Source organism: Pseudopodoces humilis, chromosome 10 (assembly GCF_049639895.1).
Source record: "Pseudopodoces humilis isolate 2021_Gansu_Grassland_sample_001 chromosome 10, ASM4963989v1, whole genome shotgun sequence".
NCBI lineage: Eukaryota > Metazoa > Chordata > Aves > Passeriformes > Paridae > Pseudopodoces > Pseudopodoces humilis.
In genome coordinates, this window is record NC_142209.1 from 15,386,800 (window position 1) to 15,413,547 (window position 26,748).

The 26,748-nt window shown below is 37.7% G+C and overlaps 1 protein-coding gene across 2 annotated transcripts in view; it reads right to left on the bottom strand.

Annotated features, from left to right (window-relative positions):
• BTBD8 (BTB domain containing 8) overlaps positions 1–26,363 on the bottom strand; it is a 41,493-nt gene extending 15,130 nt beyond the window's left edge. Inside the window, exons 1-13 of one of the 2 annotated variants that reach the window (XM_014250584.2) lie at positions 26,254–26,363; positions 26,006–26,176; positions 17,393–17,637; positions 16,431–16,548; positions 13,336–13,425; positions 11,157–11,237; positions 10,023–10,119; positions 9,313–9,401; positions 9,008–9,110; positions 4,932–5,114; positions 3,986–4,123; positions 2,835–2,964; positions 226–287 (exon numbers count right to left, since the gene is read on the bottom strand). In XM_014250584.2, the coding sequence (XP_014106059.2) occupies positions 226–287; positions 2,835–2,964; positions 3,986–4,123; positions 4,932–5,114; positions 9,008–9,110; positions 9,313–9,401; positions 10,023–10,119; positions 11,157–11,237; positions 13,336–13,425; positions 16,431–16,548; positions 17,393–17,637; positions 26,006–26,176; positions 26,254–26,363 (1,617 nt within the window). Of the gene's footprint in view, positions 1–225; positions 288–2,834; positions 2,965–3,985; positions 4,124–4,931; positions 5,115–9,007; positions 9,111–9,312; positions 9,402–10,022; positions 10,120–11,156; positions 11,238–13,335; positions 13,426–16,430; positions 16,549–17,392; positions 17,638–26,005; positions 26,177–26,253 lie in introns of those variants that run through there. The other variant, XM_088060241.1, reaches the window with a different exon arrangement.
• Positions 26,364–26,748: the final 385 nt, after the last annotated feature.

A 26,748-nucleotide genomic window follows, 5' to 3' on the forward strand; every position in this document is an offset into this window, starting at 1 on the left:
AAGCTTATCTGTTTGAAAATGTCGCAGAACACAGTCTGAGTCCTAAGATGATTCCAGTAGTCAACATTACTGATTCTGCAGAAACAGTTTACAAGAAAATACAGATTTTTCAAAACCAAGTTCCATTAAGCAATAGGGAAAATAAGTATTATTGAAAACAAATCATGAAAATAGTTTTGTTTGCAATTATATGAATGTTTTAAATGTTTGGATATAAATGTTTACCTGAGAACTGGTGAACACAGGTTTTTTGCCAAGTCTTCGGTCATCACCCTTGTCAAATGCAGCTGTAAAAGGAACAAGCAGTTTCTTCACTGTTTGGCAGGAAAGAAGGGGGACAGAAATCAAGCCAGCCTACTCAGTTAACATCATGTGAAATCAGAAAGCACTTCTTTGGGTCCCAATTTACTCTAGAAAGGCTAATTTTGGTGACATGGCAAATGCTAAGTGGAAATACATGGTTTTATGTTTGGAACAAAAATTGTGGGATCTGTAATGACATCACATGGCCATAAGCAAGTTACTTAACTCTTCTGTTTCCCCATGTCCATAGTAAGACTTTTGTTTATCAAACCTCAATTCATTTAATGCTAGGAGTGCACTGAGACCTTTGAAAGTGTACAAAATTTCCAAAAGATGCCTTCAAATTTAGAGTACTAATGGCTTTTAAATGTATTGTTAATTATAAGGTATTTATTTATACTATATAAAGCAAAGGTTAATTACATTAAAATAAATGATATTAGTTTTCAAAATTGGCAAAGCCGAAATACCTAAATGTACACACTAAGGTCATAGTGCCTCTTTAGATAGCATGCAGCATAATGTCATGAGAATTATCCCTGTGATTGTCATGTGGAGTTTTCAGGCAGTGAATGCCTTTTTTTTTATCTGATGTGCTCTGGGAGGAAAGCAGTTTTCAACAAAGCTTTTAAATCAATTTCGCTTGTAGAATACAAAAGGGATATTTATAGACACTGTACAGACTCAGAATCAATTGGTTTCATTTATGCCAGCATTCATACTTCATCTGGAAAAAAAGGTTTTGCAAAAAATATATAAAAAATTTAGGCATTCAGTGCCTCATGTTCTAAGGTACTATACATGGAAACATTTTTTGTATGTATAATACAAAAATTCTGCTGAATTCTTACTAAAGATACTAAAGATAAAAATAATTTTCATACAGGTTTCTAAAAATCACACAAAAGGTAGGCTGAAAATGGCACCCCAGGGATCTAATCCTTTTTCTAGCAGTGACTCTGCATATTAATACATACCAATATATTAAGACAAAATCCTTATAAACTTGTGCCTAAGAAAACACAAGACAGGTTGTAAATGAAAAAAACACAATATCGTCCCTCTTATTTTGGCATTTTTTCTCATCTATTATAGTCTTCTAAATCTATATAGGCTAAATTTCTAGGAGGAAAGCCTCCACCAGAAATCTTTAAGATGAAAGTTGATCTAAGTTATTCTAGACATATTTCACCTGACGATTAAAATTTGTCTACCAATATTGTACACAATCGCTTTGCCTGTAATTAAAACCAGATAATTCATGCAAACATTTCAGTCTTTTCATATATAAAATGTATGCAACTTCAGTCAGAATTTAACCTAAAAGGAAAGCAATTTTTGGCAAGATGGTGTTTGGAAAATTAAGACACACCTTGATTTTTAAATATTTTTTTCTATTGAAAGCACTAGTGTAAAGTAGCCAAAACATCATTCACAATAGACACGATCATCTTAGAAGTAAACCACCCCAAATCAGAACAACCCACCCTTTTTTCTAAAGCCAACTCCTCCGCTTCTGAAGGATTTTATAACCAAGAAGAAATCCTATCGCTGTTTTACAGAGTAGTATGAGATATTATTTGACTACATCCCTAAATCATGCTTAGAAAGACTGTCACTGCATCTTTCAGCATGTAATTGTAAAATAAAATTTTCATCCACCTCTAGGCATAAATATTTTTATAACTATTATATCCTTGCTACTAATGTCTTTAACGAAAAGGATATAAAAATGTTCACATCTCCTTTGACTCAAAAGTGATTTGAATTCAGAGAAGTATTTAACATTCTTTTCTTTTACAATGCTGTACTGTCAAAGCTAATATTACACCATAACCTGAACTCCATCATCAGTTCCACATCCTCAGAATACTCGTGTACTTCAAAACAAAGCAGCATTCAGAACAAAAACTCCTTTTTGTTGGAAGTGCTGTCTGTTAAAATGTTGAGAGCACACCATGCAGCTCCTTAGGGGCTCTCTGCAGCAGCACACACAAGATCACAATGCCAAGCAGCCGGGGAGCCTGGCTATCTGCATTTGCTCACGGTGCACAGGATGAGCATTATGCAAGAGACGAGCGATATTTATACATCATGGAGAAAACGATAAAGGACAGAAATGGAATTCATGCAACGGATAATCTGCTTTGTGCAAATTTAATTCATCCACAGCTCTTATCTCCTTAAAAATGAGACAGATCAGGTTTTTAATCCTACTGCAGTTTTTCAGTAATTTAGAGTAGCTGTAAATAAGAACAGAATCCATCTACATGATGGTGGTAGTGGGGGTTTCTATCATATATACTCCTAAAAAGAAAAGCAAGGAGGACTCTTCACAGAAAATGACTTACTGATTCCTATGTTTGAAACTAGCTAAGCATGCCATCATGTTTCTATGCTAAAACACCACTTCAAAACACAAAGCAGCACATATTTTGCTTTAATTTGTATCAGGCTCCACAATTCCATCTACATTGTATACACTTAACAGATTGCTTAATAAGTCTAATGCCATTTGATGCCAGACATACCTGCTTGTATTTTCTGTTGATGGTCTGGCCTCATCAGCTTCCAGCCTTCTGTGTGACGAACAGCATAAAAAGACTGAACCAGGAAGACCCAGAGCTTATCACGCAGCGCCTGGATCTTGCACGTAAAACCCTGTGTTCAAGTAACAAATCAGCAGCTGGCGAGGGGCATATTGTCATAGCAACCAGTCATTATTCCTTTCAGAATCTACTTACTCTCTAAGCTAGATCAATGATGTCATCACTTATATTTTATAACGGTCTGGTAAATGGAGATGCTGTTTTTGAAGGATTATTGCCCACCAAAGTGATTTTTTCTATAGTTTAAAACCTACAAATTACAGCACTAGTAAACACTACATTGCTCTTGTTGCTCTTATTTTCCTTTTATTTATTTTTTTTTAAAATGAACCCCATAATAGCTCTTCACTGTCAGCTGTGTCACAACAAGGTCAAATACTCCAGGGAAAAATAATGTATTTGATTAAATTTTCATTGCTTTGACCAAGTAAATTCATAGCAGCACCAGATTGCAGTAATTAATGTTTCATTTTCTTTTAATTCTTTGTCATACTGTTTATGAATTGTTCCCAAAATTAGTAAACCACAGCTTAAATGTTATTATTTAGATTGTGTGAATATACATGGTATGTTACACACATGGAGCCTGATGCCTCCACCCAATCCAAAAAGCACACACTGGATTAAGTGTCAGTCCTTTAGAGGACAGTTTTAAACAAAAGCAAATGTACCTATGACCTTCACAAAATGTGGAGGAAATATTTAGGGAGGAAGAGAACAAGCTCTCTTCCCCTGTAAGTTTTAGGTAATGCAACATTTTGCTAAGTTTTTCTCTTATCACAAATTTAAAGTAATAGTAAAGATCAGTAGGGCAGGGTTGCCCATAGGACTTACATTTTCAGTAATACACAGGACTTTTTTGGTTGCCAGGATGGGGTTTCTCTTTAAAGTAAACAAATGCCTATGTTTTCTGTACTTCCAAAAAGACCTTGGATTTATGCAGATGCTTTCCTGTATGACCCAAGTTGCATGACCGAGCCATCTGAGCGCACACCATATCATCTGATTTGAACCATGACACGGAACTGTACCAGAACAGTTTTTCTACAAACACTGCATAATGAAGAACCTACCATCTCCTTCACATTTGCAGACTCCAACAACATATCCACTGCTACAAGAAGAAAGCAGCTATTTTCATTATTAATGCTTTTTTCAATTGCATTGAAAATTAGTTCTAGAAGGTCAGGTTTGCTGCTCATTGCCTGTGCCTGAAGAAACAACAAAAGGCAGTCGTTTAAAACAAAAGGCATGTACTTTGTATGCAAAAGCATTACTGAGCAGAGAGGATCTCCTATCAAGCTGTGCAGGGGGTATTCCAAAGCTGAGCATCTTCTTTTGTATCCATTCCATAACCCCACCCCTCTCCAGGCCTCTAGCAAATTAGCCTGAGGCCTCACTCATTAACAGAAATTTTAGGGACAAGGACACCGTGATGAATTTACAGCCCCATGCAACCCGGGATCCAAAGGCAAATTGTTTTAAAATTTCCCTCTTAATTTTTTTCACTTCTCTGTACATATTAAAGAACGTCTTTCAAGGGGGAAATGAACTGGCTTGATGACTTGGTAAGTTCTCACCAGAACCTGCAGCATTGCCACAATCGCAACTCACAACGTAGATCAGCAGAGGTTTGAGTACACTGCTCATACCCATGAATTTGTAAATCTGTGCTGTTATTCCAGGGGCCTGAAAGCTTTTTCAAAGCTTGTATCTATGCTTTTTGCAACACAGAAACCACCCCACTAAATCAATTGGAACTTTTGCTTAACTGAAGCGCATAACCCGAATGCAGTATTTGCCCTGTGTATCAAAGCAGTTACATGCTTTAAAACTAACCTGGAAAAACCCACCCCCCAAAATACTTAGTGCTGCCTGAGTTTCCATTTTAATTTTCCATAGAAGTGACTTCAAAGCAAAAGTTGTGACTATTTTGGTAATTCAGCAACCTGAACTTTACAAAATGTGATACAATTCAATTTATTTGGAAGCATTTAAGAACTTGAGGGCAACTTTTACCTGCAACAAAACAGAGAAGCCTTCACTTTGTACTAGGTGTAGGAAGTTTGCAACAATAAAGGTTACACATTCCTCATGTAGCCGTGATGCCAAGGCCACAGCTGCCTCTGTCCATTTCACTCGGGGAAGGCTATTGATCAGCCGGTCACTCTCCATCAAACGGAAAGCAGCATTCTTGTGGTTCTTGAAACAGAAACAGAAATTAGCCTGTTGCCAGGCAATTACCTAAAGAATTGCTGATTGTAAAATAGCATCTGTTCCATTACTGAGCTTTTACACAGGGATCCAATCACGTCATTATTTCCCTTATTTAAATAAATTTTGGGGTTTATAATTCTTAATATTATACATGCCTTTGAAACTAAAGCAGAAAAAGAAATCTCTATTAGTTCAGTTTTGCCTGAAGTTAGGGAAGTTTTTAATAGCTTTTATTAAGTTTTTTTGACTGCGTCACTACATACTGCAGTCCTGAAGAAAATAAGGCAAATGTTAGCTGGAGAAGCTGAATAGAGAAAAAGATCATAGGTCATTGAAAGATGTAATAAACTCTTAAATAAAACTGCTAAGTTGAGGTTTTAGGTGAGTGTAGGTGGCCTAGCATTCAGGATACAGAGAAAACTTCTCTGTAATTATGAATCCTTTTGCTTTATGTAAAGGAGTCAGACATCAAATATTTGTCTTCCCAGATGGAGTTTTAACTGAACTTGCCCTCTTTGTTGTCTAAAGTTTCTCAAAGAAAAGTAACTGTTATGTTTCTAGTTACATTTCAAACATGCAAACAGATTTACTAATATTTATTATCCTGGGCTGTGTCTTTGGTTCTTTCATGCATTGCATCAGCACTGTACCTGAGGGCAACTTCTACTGGCTAACACATCACTTGAAAAGAACTTGGAATTTATGGTTATCCACATTAGAATAGCCTGAAAGCTCTATTCAATGTGACCTAGCAGGACACTGATAAATTATGCAGTAACACTTGAAAAAGCAACAATTCAGATAAATATTTGACACAAAAACCCCTACTGCAAATTCAGATCACAATCATGTTTGTCTTATGTGAGTCAGAAAGCAGTGAGTACCTCCTTTGTGCATATTATAGTTAAAATATAAAATCTGACCAGCCATTGTTAAAATATATTTTAAGTTATTTTACTCATCTCTGGGAAAACTCAGTTTGCTTCTCTGCAGGTAATGTAAATTAAAAATTACATATATGCTTAGGGTTTGATTTTGCTCCCGCTAGACTCAATTACAAGCTTTTTGAATTGTCTTGAATTCAACCCCTGCTCACAAGGCAATAAGCATTCACTCCCATTAGACACTTTCAGTGAAATATAAAATGCCTTCATTGACTTCTAATTAAATCAGCACTTTGTAAAAGAGGTTCTAACTGAATTTTACCTCTCTTACTGTACTTTTTCCCTGACCACTTTAAAATGGAGTCCATTTTACTTATCTAAAAACGCAGTAATTTTCTTGCATGAAGTGGAGACATAAGGGATAGGCACACATAAAGCACCTGGACAGTGCTTTAAATGGCACTTCCATTTTAATGTTTCTGTGTTCATCACTGTGGTTTCCCAGGGATTTTCCCATCAACAATCTCCTTTTCTTTGCATCTTTTTTTTTTCTCTAAAGGGCTGTCACATTAACTAGGTTTCACAATTCCAGCATCAGTAATGAAAGGATCAGCAGAGTTATACTGTTTAACTGGGTGTAAACTGTTAAAAGTTTTACAGCAGAAAACTCTAGCAGCAGAGTAAAAGAACTGTAAATCATACAGGAGCCCCTGCAAAATCAATGTCAGACCTTTTCTCCATCCCTCAAGCAGGCTTAAAGCATTTCTGCAGTGTGAAAAACTCCCCTGAGAATTCCACAGGTTTTTAGAGTGGATATCTTAAATGCTGAAATGAATGCTCACCAGAACCATTCTCTGGGCACAAGAGGCTAATACTTTATTGTTTAATTTTGTAACTCTAGACGCTTTCAAGACTTCAGTCCATAAAATACCAGTGAATCTTGCATCGACACACCAACATTAATTTTAAAAATTAAATTGGGAACTAAAACCCACTTTAGTCCGAATTGCAAAAACCTTCCAGAGAAGCTAGGTACACACCTGGGGCAGTACCAAGTACCACAGTGCCACGACTGTTCTGCAAATGCTGGCAAAATAGCACATGTATTTCAACACAAACTAACCACAGCATCTTTATACACTAGAATAAGCAGAGGGGAAGGAAGGCCTTAACTTTTACCTTTCAACTTCCCAATAATGTTGCACAAGGGCCTAAAGAAGAACCTAGAATATGTGTCTACATGTGCTCATGGCTACAGTACACACACCTGAGGGTAGTCTGGAGTTGGAGGTGGGTGGTGTGTTAACTGTGAACAGCTGTAGCTCAGAATGAACTGATCTATACCTGGAAATGTCACTTAAAACTTCTCAAATTTTATCCAATGTATGATACACACTGCTAAGTGTATATTCTAAGAACACATGCATTGTGGTGGAACTGTTCAGGTTTTATAACTGTGAATATTCTCAAGCTTCTCTTGATCACAGAATCACAGCTGAGCTGGAAGGTACCCTCACAGATCACTGAGTCCAACTCCTGGCCCTGCACAGGACACCCCAGGAGTTACCCCATGTGCTTGAAAGCATTGTCAAAACTTCTTGACCTCTGTTAGGCTGGTGCTGTGACCATTGCCCTGGGGAGCCTGTTGAGTGCCCAACCAGCCTCTGGGGGAAGAACTTTTACCTAATATCCAACCTAAAGGCACATAGGTCTGAAATCTGACATTTTTCAGGCTTTCACCTTAATACGCAGTTGCAGCAGCCCCAAGAAGGCTTCACAGTCCTTTCAGCATGGGGTAGTTCTTGGCCAGAACCATTCAAGAGTGCAACTCTTGAACCAGGCCTATGTTTGACAGTGTGCATGGCCACACTGGAGCTGTTTAGTTTGGGTAACACAGTAACACAAGACACGGGGACAAGGACTTCAGAATGAGATATATGAGATGTCACATATTGAGTTGTCTAAAACCAAAATCATGCTGTGAATGTTACCTGAGCTAGTTAGATTACATTTTGTCTGTGACAACCCACTTTACAGCTACATACATAGCCATGTTTGGCAGCAGCTCTACAGATTTATTTTTATTTCTACATACTTTTCATGTATCTGTTACAATTCAGTTTATTTACAGGCTGAGTACTTGACCAAATTTCTGTTAACAGGTCTAGTTCAAATCAGTTGCCTTAAATCAGCTCTAAGCATAGTTTTATACAGAAATACAATTAGAAAATACTTAAATTTATGCAGGTCTAAATTGGAACAATGAAAGTAAGTACCATAAAAGATGAAAGCTGAGCTTTGGGGGGGACCAATGTAGTACTGTTATCTGAGAAGTAAAAGGAATGAATACTATACTGCTACTTTATTTCTGTAAAGTCAGCCTGCCTGTAAACAAATAGCTTGTGATCCCTGATAGCCAGTGACCACCTGAGATCTGAAAAAAAGAAGTAATTTTTCCCAAATTAGAATACAGGTAAAGATGAAAATGCAATCACAAATGATGTGTGCCATTACGTAACACAGAAATTGATACAGTGATTTCCTGTTCCTCACTATCCAAATACATTATCAGAGAATCATAGGATGGCCTGGGTTGAAAGGGACCTTACAAGTCCTCTAATCCCAGCCTCCCTGCTGTAGGCAAGGACACTTTCCAATAGACCAGGTTTCTCAGAGCCCCATCCAATCTGGCCTTGAACACTTCCCTAATGTTGCATTATGATGTCACTGTTGTTGTGTTTCATAAATGTATTTTCTATAATTAATGGTGGACTTGGATGTGATGATTACTAGACTGTGTGTCATGAAGCATAACAATGACATTTCACATCAAAATAGTTTTAAAAATTATTTTAATTGTAACTTTTGCATAGTATAAATGTACTACAGATTTGAGTATTTTAATCTGTATTTATTATCTCTTAAATTACATTGTACAGCTAAATAAGGAAAAAAATCATATTGCTCTATTTTTATACAAAGCACACTACTTACCAAAGAGTTAATCAACATAACAAGACAATTGTTCTGAAGTTCAGTAGGTAAATTGGCAAAGCTTTTCTCTGAAAAGCATCTTGCAAAATGTTTTCCTACCCATCTGTAGAAAAGAGAGCCATTCTTAAGTAACGAAGATAAAAAATGTTCTACCTTCACTTGTTAGCATGTGATACCTCTAAAGTATTGAAAAAATGCTTAAAATGTAAACATTTCTTATGCCAAAATAAACCCTACCTTGCAAAATGAAATAATTTCAACAGAAAGCAGATAAATTTAAAACAATTATATTTTATTTTACTTACTTCATGCAAGCAGCATATAGGTTTTCCACTCCCAATGAATGAGCAATAGCCAGGCATTCTAGCACAGGTTGCTGTTTGCCGGGAACAGGCTAGAGTTGTTAGAAAATTATCACAATTATTGTACATTTTGATTTACAGAAACCATACAGAAGTACAAAATCTTCAGTTCAAAGATTCAGAAGTAATGTCAGCTGCCATGGTATTTAAGTTTGTTTGTCTTTATGCAGTCATCTATTTCCATAGGTCAGTAACACAGGATTCAGCCTCATGAGCTTAATGCATGAAAATGCTGAACTCTAAGCAGATATTTGTTTTTAAACCAATTTTAATTGAACAGACTTTTCCCTAAACATATGCCCATGAAACAAGATACACAAATACATAGCATTTCCACATGTCCACCAGGAACAGTTACATTTACAATAACACATATTAAACTATACTCAGTATCATTTAATACATTAATCATGTGGAACTGCTTTTCATCAGCTGGGGTTTCCAGTGTCTATAAATAGGTGGATGGTATCACAGGCCTTACTCCCACCATCTATACCAGATTCACACCTGAGAACAGGGACTGTTGACTGCAGCCAACACCTTGATCACTAGTTCTTACATACACTGACACTGTCACTCTGATTTAGTGCTAAGTAGTAGATTTGAAATTCTCAGGCTCTATAGCTCACAAAGCAGCATGAGAAGTGACGTACCTTTTGGAAAAAATTGCAGTAATCTCTTTTCAAAATGTAGATAGCCACTTCTTTTAGTCCATCCAGCCCATACATGTCTGCAATGCCCAACATGCGACTAAAGAGAAGGCAGTAGCAACAGAATCAAAAAATCCTTGTGATATATGCATTTTCCTTACAGGACAATTTACATGCTAACTTCACCTCTTGGTTCAGTCAGAACTTACTGCATAAAGACACGTAACCAAGTGTGACACTTGCCAAGGAATAATCTTCAATACAGAAATATATATTGACTTAATAATAATCTCCCAGCCACTGAGTTCAGCCTGTATAAAAACAAGCCTCAGTCACTAGCTGAGAAACTGTTCAGAAGACTCTCAGTTTATTTTAAGGATAGCAAATGAAAAAAATATTTGTGCCAGTGGAGTTCTCGAATTTTGTAGTTTTTTTCCCAAAAGATTACATAAAATGTTGTAGATGACATTCTTAAAAAGCAGAGTGAGCAAACTATTAATTATTTTATATAATAATCAATACTATAATTTTATTTTCTGTATCAATTCATTAGCTTAACATTGATATTGAGACAGATTATGAATAATTCCATATTTTTGAGGAAACTGCAGCATTTTAATGTTTAGTGGCAGAGTTCATCACCTAATATATAAATGGTTTCAGAGAATAAGTCACAAATTTCAGAATTTATTTCACTAATACAGGATTATGTATAAAACTGTGATGAAAAACTGTCCCAGAAGAAAATGCCAACATTTACATTGGTTTCTATATATCATCTTTCATGGATCTAAGACTAACTACTTAGCCTTCTCATCATGAGTGATTATTCAAAAATAAATAAAAAATATTAACTTTTATATACTATCACACATTGTACGTATTATTCTGAAAACTAAAAGGAATGTACAGGCAAATTGGAAATTGTTTTGGTATAAAACATCATCGTGTTTTTCACTCTCCTCATAAGAGTATTCCAAAACCAGCTGGCACACCTTTTCCAGTAGCTGTCAAATAAATAAGATTTCTTCAACAGCTTTATTCTTGGAGCTTTTCTTTTGACTTTTAACTGAGGAAATATAGAACAAGCAAACAAGCACAAGCTAAAATTAAAAAATAATAAATTTTGACATATACCCAACATCAACTTCTTCTGGGAAGTCCAAAATAGCTCCATATATAAAATGCAAGATGACATTCATTTCTGCATGGCTTATGCTGCAAAAAAGAAGAATGAAAAAACACAAATAAAGGCACACCCATAATAAAATGCATCACATTTCTTAGCCAAAGGAAGTTGGTCAAAAAGCTGATACATCATCCAGCTGCTCTGTGAATGGAAAGCAAATGATCTGATATAATTAAAGCAATAAGATTTTGTAATGCAAGTATCTAAATGGACTACATTTGGGGTGAATTTAGCTACTCAATGGACTTGCTGAAACTTTCTAACACTTTAGAAACTTAAAAATAAATAATAAGCAGACTAATACTAATAACTACCATTTACACTGATAATATTGGAAGAAGGATTTCATCATTGCCAAGCTCTTTACTAGCAATAAGTCAACTATTAAATAACTATATATTTTAAAAACATTTTATTATAATTACTCTATGATATATTTATGTTTTTGCAACACTAAAAATACATTTAGTAGTTTTATTACAGTGCAAAGTAGAAATGCTACTCAGAATATTTAGAAAGTCTTTATCCAGATTAAGAAAGCTGGTCCTAACAGCAGTGTTTGCATCCTTTCACAGTCCCAGCATCTTAATGCAGAAAGGCACAGAACGCCCCAAGGATGGACATGATCTGAACATCACTTTATTGTACTTGTGCACATACATTTTTGTGTGCAGTCTTCCAGACCCACAGGTGCTCTGTGCATTAGTGTAAATGGAATATTCATGCAGAGCTAAGACCCTTTAAAACATTAGACATGTTTAAGCAATTGATATTGATGACTAAAAGCAAAAGGAAAAAAACCCAGCATTGCAGCATGCAAAGAAGCAAAATCAGCACAGCTGTCTCTCTATATAGCAGTACACACAACAGCCATAAAGTCAGCAAGAAGGAGTTTCCCCACAGTCTTGACAGCTGTTGCCTTAAGCAGAATTTTCATTATTTCAGAGTAAGCCATATGTACTTCATTTATAAGTGTTGTAGAAGACAGCACAGAAACCAGCACTAACCAGAAAAGTGAACTGGAAAAGGTAAAATTATGCATACGACTCATAATAACAGAAATTATGAGACACTGGCATGAGAATAGTCTCATATAAGGATTCAGTATTTCTCAGGAGAATGCACCTACTGAAAAATAAGGATGAAAATTTCTTAACCACAGAGAAATCAATTACAGTGAGAGAAGTGTAAACACCTGAGTAATTGGTGACAGCCTCTAAAACATCATAAAGACTAAGGAATAAATTAAATCGCAAGTATATTGCTTTATAAGGATTTGGAAGTTATAACTAAATCAACAGACAACCTTTCTGAGTTTGCAGCAGCATTATTACACTGACAGGAAACTAAAATGAGCATTTAAGAAAGTATCACTTGGCCAAGAGATTTTATATTCACACAAAGCAGTTATATTTAGCAGCACTGTAAGGTACAGTTCATTCTGAAGAAAACTGAGTCAGCCAACATCATGGCTGAAAAAAAAGCTAACATGTACATGGATCAATACTCCTTTGCTTTTAAAGGAAATGGAATGTATTTCAATGGAGTTTTCTGACACTGGAAAGAACTAACCTGGCAGTCCCCAGCTTATCTATGAAGCCTTAAGTATTCATCCTACAGTGACAGCTCCATTATTCTCACACAGAAAGCCATGGTGAACAAGCCCACCAGATAAAATTGCTTTAGTATATGCTGCTGGAATATCATAATTAAACACTATTTAGGAAATTTTATCTTTACATTGTAAATATACATATTCATATTGTACAAATAATATGAAAATTGGATTGTTAAGATGCTCACAGTACTTTTCATGACATGTACAAGAAGTGAAAGAAAAGAATTCTCAAGTAGATTGTGAATACTAAAACATACTCTACACAAAAAGATTAGTGCTCTTGTCCTGATTAAAAAGACTTTTCTGAATCATCTGACAATATTAACAAATACACTACACACAGTTTCATCCTGAAGTCAAAACACTACTCAGGAAATGTATCAGGCTGGAGAAAAGTGTCAAGGCATATTAATCTTCAATGCTCTGTACACAGCACAGTTGTTACATATTTGCAGCGACTGTAAATTGCCTACCTTTGCTCCCACACGACTTGCAGAGACAACACTTACCCTTGAAGAGTGATGTGCTCTTGAGAGCTCTCAGCCCAACTTCCACTCAGCATAGCAGCAAAGTAACTAGATCTGGCACATAAAATGGCCCTGAGAGAGTAAAAGTAAACATTATTCCATTACATACAAATATTCATGATGAGACTCTTTGATAGCATTGACTTAAATCTTTGCCCTTTATGCATTAAGGTGTCAGCTGTGTACTGCATGCCTTTTCTCCCAGTATGCTTGGAATTTCAAAATATGCTACAGAAAAAAACAAACACTGCTCTATAAATTTTTCAGTTAAAGCTTGATTTTAGTATGACTTGGAGATTCACACAGAGGAAATCTATTTCCACAAGCATCTTCCTTTTATATAAAATTTCACATTTATTTCTCCTGTTTTATTTACCAAGTAAGAGTAAATAAAAGTTATTTAATAAAGTAAGAAAATAGTTTATACAGCCTCCATTATAAATAATTATATCCTGAACATCTTGAATTCTTCTTATATTACAAAATGTGTATTTATCAAAATGATAAGTATGTAATGGCTTGTATTCAGAATTTGCCAACCACCAAAAGTCAAACAAGAGTTGATATTAACATATGCCAGGACAATATGATGCGTTTTCACAACAAGAGCTATCAGTTAGTTCTGTTTACACTTACTGCCCTTTTATATTTAAAAGGCATAACTGGCCATAACGGGGCTAATTCAATTTACTACTACTTCCATAAAAGACAATAAATAAACTCCAGAGCTGCATTCTGTAGCTCAGTTTCTCTACCAGTATTAGTCTTTGAAATATCAGGTAAGAAGACCTTGGCAACAGGACTCTTAAGGTGGAAGTGCAGTGGCAGAGAGGAAGGCAAGATAGTGGATGAAAACTGCTTTGTGATTTCAGTTTTCTGGATCCATGCCAGTTATAGTGTTAGCCTTTATGTATCTTATCTGGCTTACTGCAGCCACAGATAATATTCTAATACACAGAATTTTTTCATTACACTTGCTAAGCTTCCTATTATTTATAAAATTAGCTTATGTCATGTATTTCCTGTGGCAGAAAGAGCAAAATGTTATACGAGGCATGAGAATCCTGTTACATGTATTTTTTGTCCCTTAAAGTGTTTCCGAGCACTCTCATTTTGCGTAGGAAGAAGCATGTAGAATACTATTTATGGTCTCTTTTCTAGTCATTCTATATTCTGTATTCTTTCATCTCTCTTCCCTCCTCCTGCTTCAGAAGTCTCAACATTTTAAATTAGAAACTTCTAGCACATTCCTCCTATGAGTCATCCAGCAAAAATAATAACAAAGCTTTTACTGAATGTTTCCTATCTCAGTGAAATACATCCACATGTAAATGGGTATTACATCCTAACTTGAAGTGTATGAAATTCTGGGTACACACACAACCCTTTTTTTAAAATAAGATACATTAACAAAATATCACAGAGGTATGGAACACACTTATCTGCACTTTTTAATCTGTTCCAAATACATTTTGGTAGTGCACAGTGATCAATCAACTTCAAGGGCATAGTTAGATGGATATTTCAAAGACTCATTTTAAATAAGATAGGTACTCAGCAGAATATGGACAAGTATGCAGTACCTAAATTTATATTTTATCAGCATATATTTATAAAATATATGGAGATACAAAACTATTTTGAAATAACTTTATCTGTGCTTTCCTACAGTGATGGCTAGTGCCAGTTTTATTACCAAAGAAATCTCACTTGCTTCATGCAGAGCTCTGTAAAGAATGCAACACTAGGAAGACATAAAGCAGCAGCACTAAAGTCTATTGGAAGTTCACAGGACTTCATGAGAAAGTAATGAATACTGACACAAGTGGTGGGAGACTTTGCAGGCCTAACCTGTCTGCTGTTTGAGAACTGAAAAAAATAAAACCCTTTCAGTGAGTAAATCATTCTGGTGCTTTCACCACAATTATATTGAAAGTTCCACTGCCCTAATTAGCTCCTACTGTTCACATGACACAGTGCTAAAACGAGCTCAAGTCCTGTTTCAAAACATCCTTGTTTTCTCTATGATTTACTGCCGTATTTTTTGATGCTAGTTAAACTAGATACATAGCTCCAGGCAGTAAGTGGCCTAAATTAAAGAAGCTCTGCTGATAGAAGCTCTTTGTTGCACTATTTTTTCTGTATTAAAGCATTTGTTTCTGAAACTTATGTATCTGAGAACATATAATGTAGACCAGAAGAAACATTCTTTACCGAACTTTATTCTGAAAATGAGCATATATCCAAATACCCACACAATTATGACATACCTTCTATAAGGATATTGTAATATCTGTGATAAACTGCCCCCCACACTCCCAGTTTTGTGTTGAGAAAGTACTAAAAGTAATGGAGGGTTTTTATAGTCCCTCTGTTACTTAATGCACTCAAAGGAAACAAAATACAGGCTGCCTGGTTTGATATCTCAAATGCAAACAGACTTATATCAAAGGTACAAGGAATGGTACTGACACTTTAATTTGCTTTCCCAAGCCACAGGAGTACAATAAGCCAAAGTTCTTAAACGGTCTTGGACTTTTGATCTAGGAAAGGCTCCTGGCAATCTTTACATCTGCATAACTGAAGTAATGAAAATAAAACCAGATTTTGTATGTACAGATTCTGGAGAAATAAAAATTATTACTCCTGAATTTTTCTGCCTATATGGAAATTTTATTCAGCATTAATAAGTGAATAGTTTATTATTATATCTTTTGTTTTCTTTACAGAGCACAGATTATTTTTTATTTTCTATTTCATATATATATATATAAAATTAGGAAAAAAAAATCTACAAGTATTTCCACGAGTATATACTCAATATACGAGTTTACAATCTGAGTGGCAATCTTAGAAGTGCTAAAAGTGCAGTTGTTTTTCAAAGTAGTTGCTGTTGATGATAAATTGTATTCATTATTATCAAAGTACAGCCACTCTGCACATAATAACTAAAAGCTGTAAGGGTTCATTGCTGGTGCTATTCCCTAGCTGTAACTTCTATGGATGCACAGCAACAGCAGCATCTTATACCAGATGGTTATTGATGGAAAAACTTTGTACTGTAAATACTTATGTACCTGTGAGCTTGAAAATCTTTGCCTTCTACGCAAATATTAATATCTGGACAACAGCACTTCTTGTAGAGCATCAATAAGTCTTCTCCTAACACAGATGCAGTTTCTACTTCAGAATTACCTGCATATAGGGAGAAAAAGCTGTTTTCACTTCATCAGCTCTACAAGAGACTATTGACAGTGCACAGACAAAATATTTGAAAATTAAATTTTTTATTATTGCATATTCAAGGTAGGATTTTCCTTGAAAAGTTTTCTAAACATTGCTTTTTACTTCTTATTTTGACTTATCAGAAACTTGACCAATGCTTCCTATTTGGTATCTACAGAAGTACTACAGTTACTCTTTCATAAGATTAAGCATCCAGTTAATTTTTTTCACTGAAGAAGAGTAGTCCCTGAGGAAGTTTGGGGTCATCCAGTGCTACAGGTTCCCACCAGAACAGATCTGCTGTCACTGACACAGCTGCAGCAGCCAGCACCTCTGGGGGAGATGCAGCTGAACATTTCCTTGTATTATTTCATTCAGAACGGTAGCATGGAAGATTTTGAAAGGCTCCAGAACCCTCATAAAACAACAGTGGAGCCAGTGCAATTTGCTAGGAAAGGAAAACAAGGGAGATACTCTGCTGTGTGAAAGTCCCACATGGTGAAGAGTGGAGCTTGCTGTATTCCAGGGAAAAGACAGGATGTGGTGATGCCCATGCTGGATGCCTGGCAATTACAGATTTATTACACCACACACTGGCGGGGAATTGTGCCTGCCTAACTTCTGCAGCAATTCATTTCTTCAAAGCCTGAGACAATGAGGTGGGCAATACAAAAGAATATCCATGACAGCTGTGCTGTAACAATAGTTTTAATTTTGCCTGCATTTTTACTGCAGAAAGTATTTGAAACTGCAGAAGTATTTGAACAATCATTTACTAGACAAAAAGAGAAAAAAAGTGTAATTTCAAACCTACCTGCAGTTGCTTTGTCGCTTTCTGCATCAATGACTGCTTCTGGAATTTCTTCCTCAATACCAGACAGACAAACAAGTTCTTTCTGCACAGCTCCACTTGGACTATTCTGATCAACTGGTGCTCTTTTGCTTTGACAATTAACATTGTTTTGAGCATTCTGAAGAGCAGTAGTGTTGCTTTCTTGTATTTTCCTCATAAACAGCTCCTCAGTTTCTTTAAGATTTATACCAGATGAATATAGAATCCTAGAAGATGACACTAGTTTTTACTCACATAACTTTTTAATTGAAGAAAACAAGTAAAAAATTACATTTTTTTTCATCTGACAAAGCTCTTAACCAGAAAACAAAGAGTTGGACTCTCCAGTGCTTAAAAAACCCAACTTTTTAAAAAATGTATCTCTGGAAAACTTATTTCTGCAAATGCTTGAAAAGCATACACAAGCACCACAAAATATCAAAATCTTCTAACATCAAGGTCACAGTAAAAAAAAAAGGCCCATAAAAATTGTATAGAGATATAAATGAATTACAGAAATAAATTTTAATTTCAAAGGAATCACTTAAAGCACAAAAATTTGCAGTTAAGATTACCCAAGAACTTTCACTTTGCCCATCTAGTAATTCCAGCTTCCCACTTTCCCATCTGTTTCACCAGCTTATTTTTGGCTCAGGATCTGGAAAGGCTAACAAAGCCTGCTGTCTGTGACTGCGAAGATCTCACATTTCTAGAAAATATACTGCACTCCAGCACAGACAACACGTTTTATCCTTGGTTTCATACCATCTAGATGAAGTTCACGAAGTTTAACAGAAGACCTACAGTTCCTTTGGATGTAGCAGAAATACTCAGATCTGCTTTAGTCACTCATTCCATGGAAAACAGGCTTTTTTTGTTAATACTCAGAACAGTAATTTGAGTGTGTTATTTTTGAACCCTGTACTCTGACAGGGCAGAAAAAAGAAATCCTCTTCCTTCTTAAGTCCTGTATTTAAAGGATTGAGATAGTAGAATCTTTTTTGGTCTATGTGATATAGGTCCTCACCAGGAGTTAGAATAAGAAGAAATAAGAATGTAGACAATAAGAATGTTAATATTTTATTAGATTTTGAAAGCAAGTGGCAGGAAAGGATGTAACAGGAACAAGATTTCACATGGAAAGAGTAAGATCAGTGAACCCTTTTCACATGTGATTTTAAGATTGTTGTGTAAGTATGTGCTCCCAGAACTCCTAACCTGTGAACTGACCATCTATTGCTTTTCATATTTAAAGTGCTTTCCATTCTACCATAATAATAGCACGAGGGAAAGACAACTAATAAAATGCCATATTTTCAAGAATAGGAGCAAAAGTTGCTAGATGGAACAGGGAGACTTTGCAGTTCTTTAGCAAATTCAAGACCACAACTTCCACACATTTTTCCCCATTCACTGTGCTTCACATTAGGCAACATCTGTGTTTTACAGCTCTAAGGCAGTAGGAATCAAGAATAGAAATTCAGAGTAGAAACCCAGTTGAGCTAGAGATTTTAAAATTTCACAGAAGTATCCTGAAATTGTCTTCAAGTTTTTGTCCACTTTAGACCTTCCAAGAGGCGCCACTTAAAGTCACATAGACAATGCCAGTACTAGGAAAAAATACCCCAACTGTATATAAAAATAAATTTTTGTATTTATATGTATCTATGTCTAGTTATATATAGCTATACTTACATCTCTCTCTATATATCTAGCTTTATATTTCTCAAATAATTTGCACTTTATCCCTATATCTTCACCAGATGTAAGCTAATACCACAATTGCAGAAGTACACTGGTCACATACTGAATGTAAAAAATTGCAGGAAGTTCCCTAGGAAGGGTTTGTAGAAAAAAAAAATAAAATTGCCATTGAACATGTTAGGCTAAATTTGCACTGGAATTTTTCTTATTCACCTTTCTCTTGCTACAGAGGTTTTGCATATTTAACATGTAGACAGTACAAATTGACTTTGAGGGAGAAAGAAAATTAGCAGCAACAGATAGAGTGTTTTGGCACAAATTAATTATTTTAATGTTCTTACTTTCTCCAGTAACTGAAAAACATCCATAGGGACTCTCATAAGCTAGGCAATGAGACAATCTCTTGGGAACACTCAGGGGATTTTCAGAGAATCTACATAAGAAACCTCAGGAATGCAATTAATTTTTGTTATCACAAGGCTTCAGTCAATAAAAATGGCAACCTTACCACAACTAGGAACTCAGTAAATAAAAGAAATAAAGCAGCATTTTAAACCAGAACTAAGTAACTGGTTTCTGGATCTGAAGAAGTTAATTCTATTTTAAATAAGTTTTTTTTCCTGTAAGAAGTCAAGAATCTTTGACTCTTTCAGTTAATATCTAAAATCTAGTCACATTCCTGGATTTATTACTTCCAATATTTCAGCAGGTTATCTTAATATTAGAGTTCTGTTTAATACAGTATGTAAATTTACTACTTTGAAAGATGTATCTCATGGATGCATCTATCATTTTACTTCATAGACAGCAAAATTATTTTGGCACATCTTTTAGAAATTTCCTTTTATCTCAGTAAATCACATTGGATCCAGAATGCAAGAAAACTCCAGAATCCAGAAAACTCAAAAATTCTGCAGTTTTCTATAACCTGCCATAAAAAACTTTGCTTGACAGCATTCTGTATTTTATAGGCTCATTTCTAAAGCAGAATGACATTTTCTAGACTCTCTCCTCCAGAATATTAAATGGTGCCTTTCTGCATAAATAAAAGCTGGGGCAATCTTGCATCCTTGGACCTTGGAGCTCAGACGGTTTAGTGATAATGTAAAACCATCTCTTCAAAGCAGCTGCTTTAAGAATCCAGGACCCCGGGACTGCAGAACTGTATTAGGAATACATTCCAAACCTCTTGAGCAGGCATCAGTCAGTGTGCCCCAACCTAGTTTCGTTATCTAAAGAGCAGACAACAATTCCATAGAGTTAAAAATCTCTTCTTTAAGTCAGATTGAGGTGTATCATCACAAGGTGATCCCCAGAGCCTTCTCTTTTCCAGACTGAACAACTCCAATTCTCTCAACCTGTCTTCATGGGAGAGGTATTCCAGCCCTCTGACCAGCTTTGTTGCCCCCTCTCTCTTGACTCATTCCAACAGGTGTTTCTTATGCTGGGGGCCCCAGAGCTGGATGAGCCCTCCAGGTGGAGTCTCAGGAGAGCAGACCAGAGGGACAGAGTCACCTGCATCCACCTGCTGGCCACGCTGCTTCAGCTGCAGCCCAGGATGGGGCTGGCTTTCTGGGCTGTGCGTGCACATTGCTGCCTCATGCTGAGCACCTTGTCAACCAAGCACAACTCTTTGGGTGTGACCATCCAGCCAATTCCTTACCCACTGAATGGTCCCTCTGTCAAATTCAAGCCTCTCAAGCTGAGAGACAAGAATGTCATAATAACCAGATTAAAACCAAAGTATCTTCTGCACATGTGTGAAATACCGTATTATACAATTTTACTTAAACAGTTACCACAATTAAACCCCAAAATGAAATCCAAATCTATTTACTTCTATTCATAAAAATAAAACCAATATAGGAAGCCTCTGAACCAGTGCATGCCCACAATTTTAATGTACATACATCTAGCAAACCCAACTGCAGCAAAAACTCTCATGTACTGCATTTAATCTTGTTAGACTTGCAAAAATATTTCAGCAATACACCTAAAGCAGCACATCCTCACTGTCTAAGGCATTTCATACACACAACTTCAGCCTACCCTAAGCTCTTAAGATTCTTCCATTTCCCTTTAGATTTGCTAAAGGACTGTCTGCTTGATTTTTGCAATCAAGATGGCTGTTTTAACTTAATGGATTTCTTGAGGTAAGTGTTTCAGTGAATTTCTTCTCAGGAGATGCAACATCACCTCCTTTACTGCCTCACACAGGTGCTGAATAAAGTTTCTAATTTCTTCTGAACAGTATGCATTTCAAAACAATAAGTGGTCATGGGTCCAGTGAAAGGTTTCTGTTTCTCACAAACAAATTTTTTTTTTCTTCCTTCAGGCATAAATTCAGGCATTAAGATATTATGTTTCCAAAGCATTACACTCCTACTGAATATATTGTGACAGTTCAGCTTCTCAACTGCCTCTGAGAAACTGAGATTAGATATAACCATGGATCAAAAAAAAATACAGTAAGAAAAAAGACAAACATTGTTTCTCTGTATGTGGAAAGGAGATAAGATTGCCATTGTTTGGCATGTGTTTAAAGCCCATTTTCATCAAAATAAACAAGTCATCGTGGTGAAATCTCTTTCCCCAACAGGATGCAGCATAAAATGTAAGATACAAGCTTCTGTACCTCACTTATTTCCCTCCTCAGCAAAGTCTAATTCTTCTCAATGGCTTACCTAGCTCATATTTATAACCACAAAAAACTAACTTGCTGCCATAATGACAACCTGAGACGAGAGAATATGGTTGTAAGAACAAATGTAGGAAAAAGTTAGAACACCTTAAAGTATTCAAGATGAGCAGATTCCTTAATCTATTAACCTGGTTCACAATAGTTTGTTTCCAGCTTTCTCACTGTTACACTAGAAACAACTTTTAACAGAGCATTTTAATTTCCACAATTCAGGATTTATTGTTTCACAAAGTTTAGGACAGTTGCATCACATCTCTCATATTGCCACAGTTGTAGGGCAAGGTTTTAGTTGTTTTTAGTTAGTTTTAGTTATTTTGGAAGGGATGATGTTTTTCAGATGTACTGCTGATTCCCTTAAGTCTTAATGCAGGGAAAAGAATAGTTGTGCCAAAAGATCCACCTGCAAGTGCCACAAAAAGCCCTTTCTGCAGCGGATTTGTTTTCAAGGTCCGTGAATCAGTCATTTAGAGAAGATACTCCTCGTATAGTAGGCTGCACCACATCAACAGGCACGAGTGATAAAAGGGAAGGATCATATCAGAATAGTCTGTATAAAGCACAAAATTCCAAGAACATGTGAGGCAGGCTATTCTTCTGAAAAAAAGTGTTCTTCAACCATAACCCACTAGGGGGAATACACAAGCATAGATATTAACTATAGGATTGCTGAGGCATAAACATAAAGGAATTCAATAAACATATTCAGTAAACCTGAGCATAACTCAAGTTTGTTTCCTCCAAAACAGCCATTATCCAATGGGAACTATGACAATCTAGCAGTCAGGAAGAAAAAAACTCAATTTATTTAAAGAAGTATTTTTTGACTACTTTGTAATCCAGTGTTATCCAGTGGAACTCCAACTGGGAATTGTATTTAAAGAATATACACAAGCATTCCATTTGGTGTAACTCATCTATGAAAACCTCATATGCAGGAGAATATCACACTGGAAATAGTGCTAAACCATCACCTTCTGTAGTGTCAGTATGATGCTGTGTAATTTTAACAGGTACCCCACCTTGTGACTTGGGTTTTTTTCCCCTGCACACAGAAAAGTATCTGATAGACACAAGCAACACTGAGTTTGGAAGAGGTGTGGATAAGTGGCAGATGAAATGGGTACAGTGCTATAGAGTATCTGTTGTATTCATAGCAGTTACTATAGCTGAAGACTTTTTTTGTACAAAGGAAAGGTGTGCATACACAGACTCTACAGAAGGAAGTTATTGCCATCGTGCTGTCTAGAGTTTACCTTCTGAAAGATTCCTGCCTGCACTTAAGCGAGACGTAGCATCCTTGTCCCGCCTGATACAGAATTCTACAGGCCTAACACGGTTGAAGGCTTGGTTGGTCTACTTTGAATCAACAGCTGGTAGTGCAAACTAACCCCTGTGGCAGTGAATGTCACAATGACAATCGTATTCCTTTGTATCTGATTCTATTTATTGCTTTTTAACTGGATCTCACTGATACTAGGTCCTTCTCTGTCCTTCCCTGTGTCAGACCCCTCTAATAGAAATATTGAGACAATATTTAGATTTTTATTGCTAAAGCAATGCTATTTTGTGAGAAAATAAAAAGCAGTTTGCCTCTCAGCAGGCAAGACAGCAATGATCTAATGATCTGTGACAGACAGCCATCCTTCAGGGATGCCAAGTTTCTCTTCTTGAGGCACAGTGCAGAACCCTGCCTGGGCAGTCATCTCCAGCCATCAATGTACTGGCAACTGTTGACATTTTTCTAGTTTTGTCCCAAAGAATGACAGAAGGCTATTGGAGGGCAGAGTCAAAATTACATTAACCAGGCAAAAATGCAGGTGCGTAGTGTCTACGGTATGCTGCACGGCTGGTGACCAGAAATTTCTTCTTGATGTCCTCACATAGTGCAACAGAGGGAAACAAAGCACTGCTCAGTTGCTCATCTACTTCATGCTGGTGCTATGCAGAAAGATCAGCATGATGTTTACTGTGTCCTATCTCCTGCTCAAAAGAGGAGGCAAGAGCAGCTGCACAGTCTTCAGCACACAAGTGACATGTAGCCCACTTCATGTCCCCTGATGAAGGGAGACAGAGGCCCAAAGGAAGTGTGCCTCACTGAGATGCAGGCCAGATATAGCTTGTGAGAAAATGAAGTCCCCAAATCCCAACTGGAAAGATAATTTTTACTCAGGAAAATAAAAGCAAAGCTGAATACAAACAGGAAAAGGAATGTGATTTTGTTATAGCTTTGATGAACTCTGCAATACTATTATTAGTATTCCACTTGTCCATATATACAAAAAACCAGAACTTTTGTCGAAGACATTAACTTTCTCTCAGGAGCTCAGCTGCAGCTACAGACCTCTGTAACAACTCATCATGGCAGTTGACATGCTCCAAGAACTAGGCTGGCTTCTGGTAAAACTAAAGCTCTAATTTAAGGCACTGTTCTGCACTTAAAAAGATCGAATCAATTTGCATCTTAACAATAAGAAACCATAGAGATTAAAAAGCCACTGATACTACTCGATCATCTGAACAATGGATTAGGCTCTTTTCAAACAATCCTTTCTTTGGTGCAAATGAGTTCACTGTTGTCAAACTTCAGTGCACTCTGTAAGCACTGATCTCTACAGAATGTGCTAGGTTAGAGGATTCCAAAGGTTAAGTATCAAAAAGCACCAAAGACTAAGTTAAGAACAGCAATTATTTTGCAAAGCACACTTCCTATACAGCTTAGAACATATGAGGAAGTTAATCTGAAGATTCTTAACTCACTGTGAAAAGACACAGGGTTTACAATTAGTTGACCTGAGTTTAAAGGTGTTTTCTGTACCATGCTTTTTGGAGAATATGCAGGACTCCAGATATCATTCCTTGCCTTATAGCAAACCCAGACAAAATTGAAAGCAAGTATCAGTGACATATTAAGGGCTTACTATTAAGAATACAAACCCCTGATATAACAGTATATAAATAATTATTCAGAATAATTATTTCAAAATTGATTTGATTTTTTAAAAAATTGCATTATCATGCTTCATGAAATTTTTCAATAACACCACTTACATGAATTTGAAAGAAATTAGTATCACAATAACAATGGAATCAGACAACAAATATGACAAAACCCACTTTGTTTTGTTTCTACCACTTGTTTTGCTAATGCTCCTACCAGGCTGCGGCCTGGTAATCAACCTGCTTCACTACAAGGACTCTATGTTTCAGATATGACTCTGGGTTCAGAAAGTTTCCTTTCATAATTAGGGTGTGTTTCAAGCACTAAACTTGATAACTCCAACACTATCCCATTACTGTTGGCAACAATCACAAAAACCTGCAAGTACCTACATTTTCTAGGCACATCCTGAATTCATGTGAAATCCCAGAGTGATTTCTTTCTACCACTTTGTTCCTGGTGCATTCCTGTAAGTGCTGATCAGCTCTAACACCAACTCTTTTTTAGGGAAAGTAGGTGGCACCACCACAGCTTTGTTAGAGAAAAGCAGTTCTTTGAAAAAAGGATTAGAGGAACTTACAAGAAGGAGGATTGCAAGGTCTGGTGGCAGCACCAGCCAACACCCTTCATGTAACTCACCTAAGGTTTAGAGGAAGACATGAGAGATGTTGCATATGTGGCAATGGGAAAACAGCTGGCAATGCAAAAACATGCTGGCCCTTGCACCAGTCCCTGGGGAGTAGCCAGCCCACACAGCTCCCTCTGGGATCTCCGTTTGCATCAAAGCTATGCCGTGTTTGGCTTAGCCCATGGGTCACGAGGACTTGAGAGATGAGTTTTGAACTTAATGAATTTTCATCCAACTTGCTGAAGTTCTCCTAGACTCCTATATCCATAACTTTTTAAAATATGAGCCAAGAGTGGGTTTTGTTTGCTGTTTTCATCTGGGAATCTTGTTAAAAAGGGTTTTAGTAGGCATGGATGATCTCAAAGGATTTTTGCTGTTTTTTTCTCTTTTTCTATTATAAGTTCTTTACATACCACAAAAAAGGACACTAAGGTGGAGAGTACAGCCATGTGCTATCAGTAGAAGGACAAAGGCAGAGGAAAAGAAAGAAGTTACACGAAAGTCTTCTGCAAACTCAGCAGGAAGGCTGTGAGGGTTCTGCATGGGAAAAGCTTTAAAACAGCTGCTGGCACTGGGAAAAAGAAGAGGCAAGACACAAAGGGGGTGCCGTGGCCGCGCACTCACCGCAGGAATTCCCGGACCTCGGCGGGTTCCATGCTGTCCAGCTGCAGCTGCCCCCACGCCAGACCTTCGCACACCAGCGGCGCCCGCGCCAGCAGCACCGCCCGGTGCAGCCGCACCTCCTCGTCGCCTACTTGGAAGGTCACGTCCGAGTGGGTCCCCTCCGCCAGCAGCCTGCGGGACGGCACCGTTACCGGGAGTCCCCGCCCCGCCCGGGGCCGCCCCCGGCTCGGCCGCCGCCCCGCGCCCACCTGTCGAGGTCCTGCCGGAGCTGCTCGGCCAGCGCCTCCTTCAGCCGCTGCCGCTCCGCCGCCGCCGCGCCGGGGCCCCTCGGCACCGCGCCGCCGCCGCAGCGCGCCATGTGCCGGCCGCCACCCCGCCCCGCGCCCGGCACGGCGGCAGACGGGACTGGCAGCCGGGCCCTTGGGGGGGGGCCCCCGCCCTCACGGAGAGCACGGGGACGGCGCTCAGGACGCGGGCAGTTACCGGCCCCGGAGCGGAGCGACGCGGAACCCGCGCCCGCCGGGACGCGGCGGCTTCCCCGCGCCGCTTGCGGGGCGGGGCCAGCAGAGCCCTCCGCCAATGAGAGCCCTCGGCGCTGGCCTCGCCACGCCCACCCCGGGTTCCCTGCCGGGGGTGGGGCATAGGATGGGCGGGGCCTCCATGACGGGGCGGGGCCTCGACCGGCAGAGCGCCGGTGCAGCCGGGAGGGCGCCCCCTGCCGTCCCGCCGCGGCCGTGCCCGGC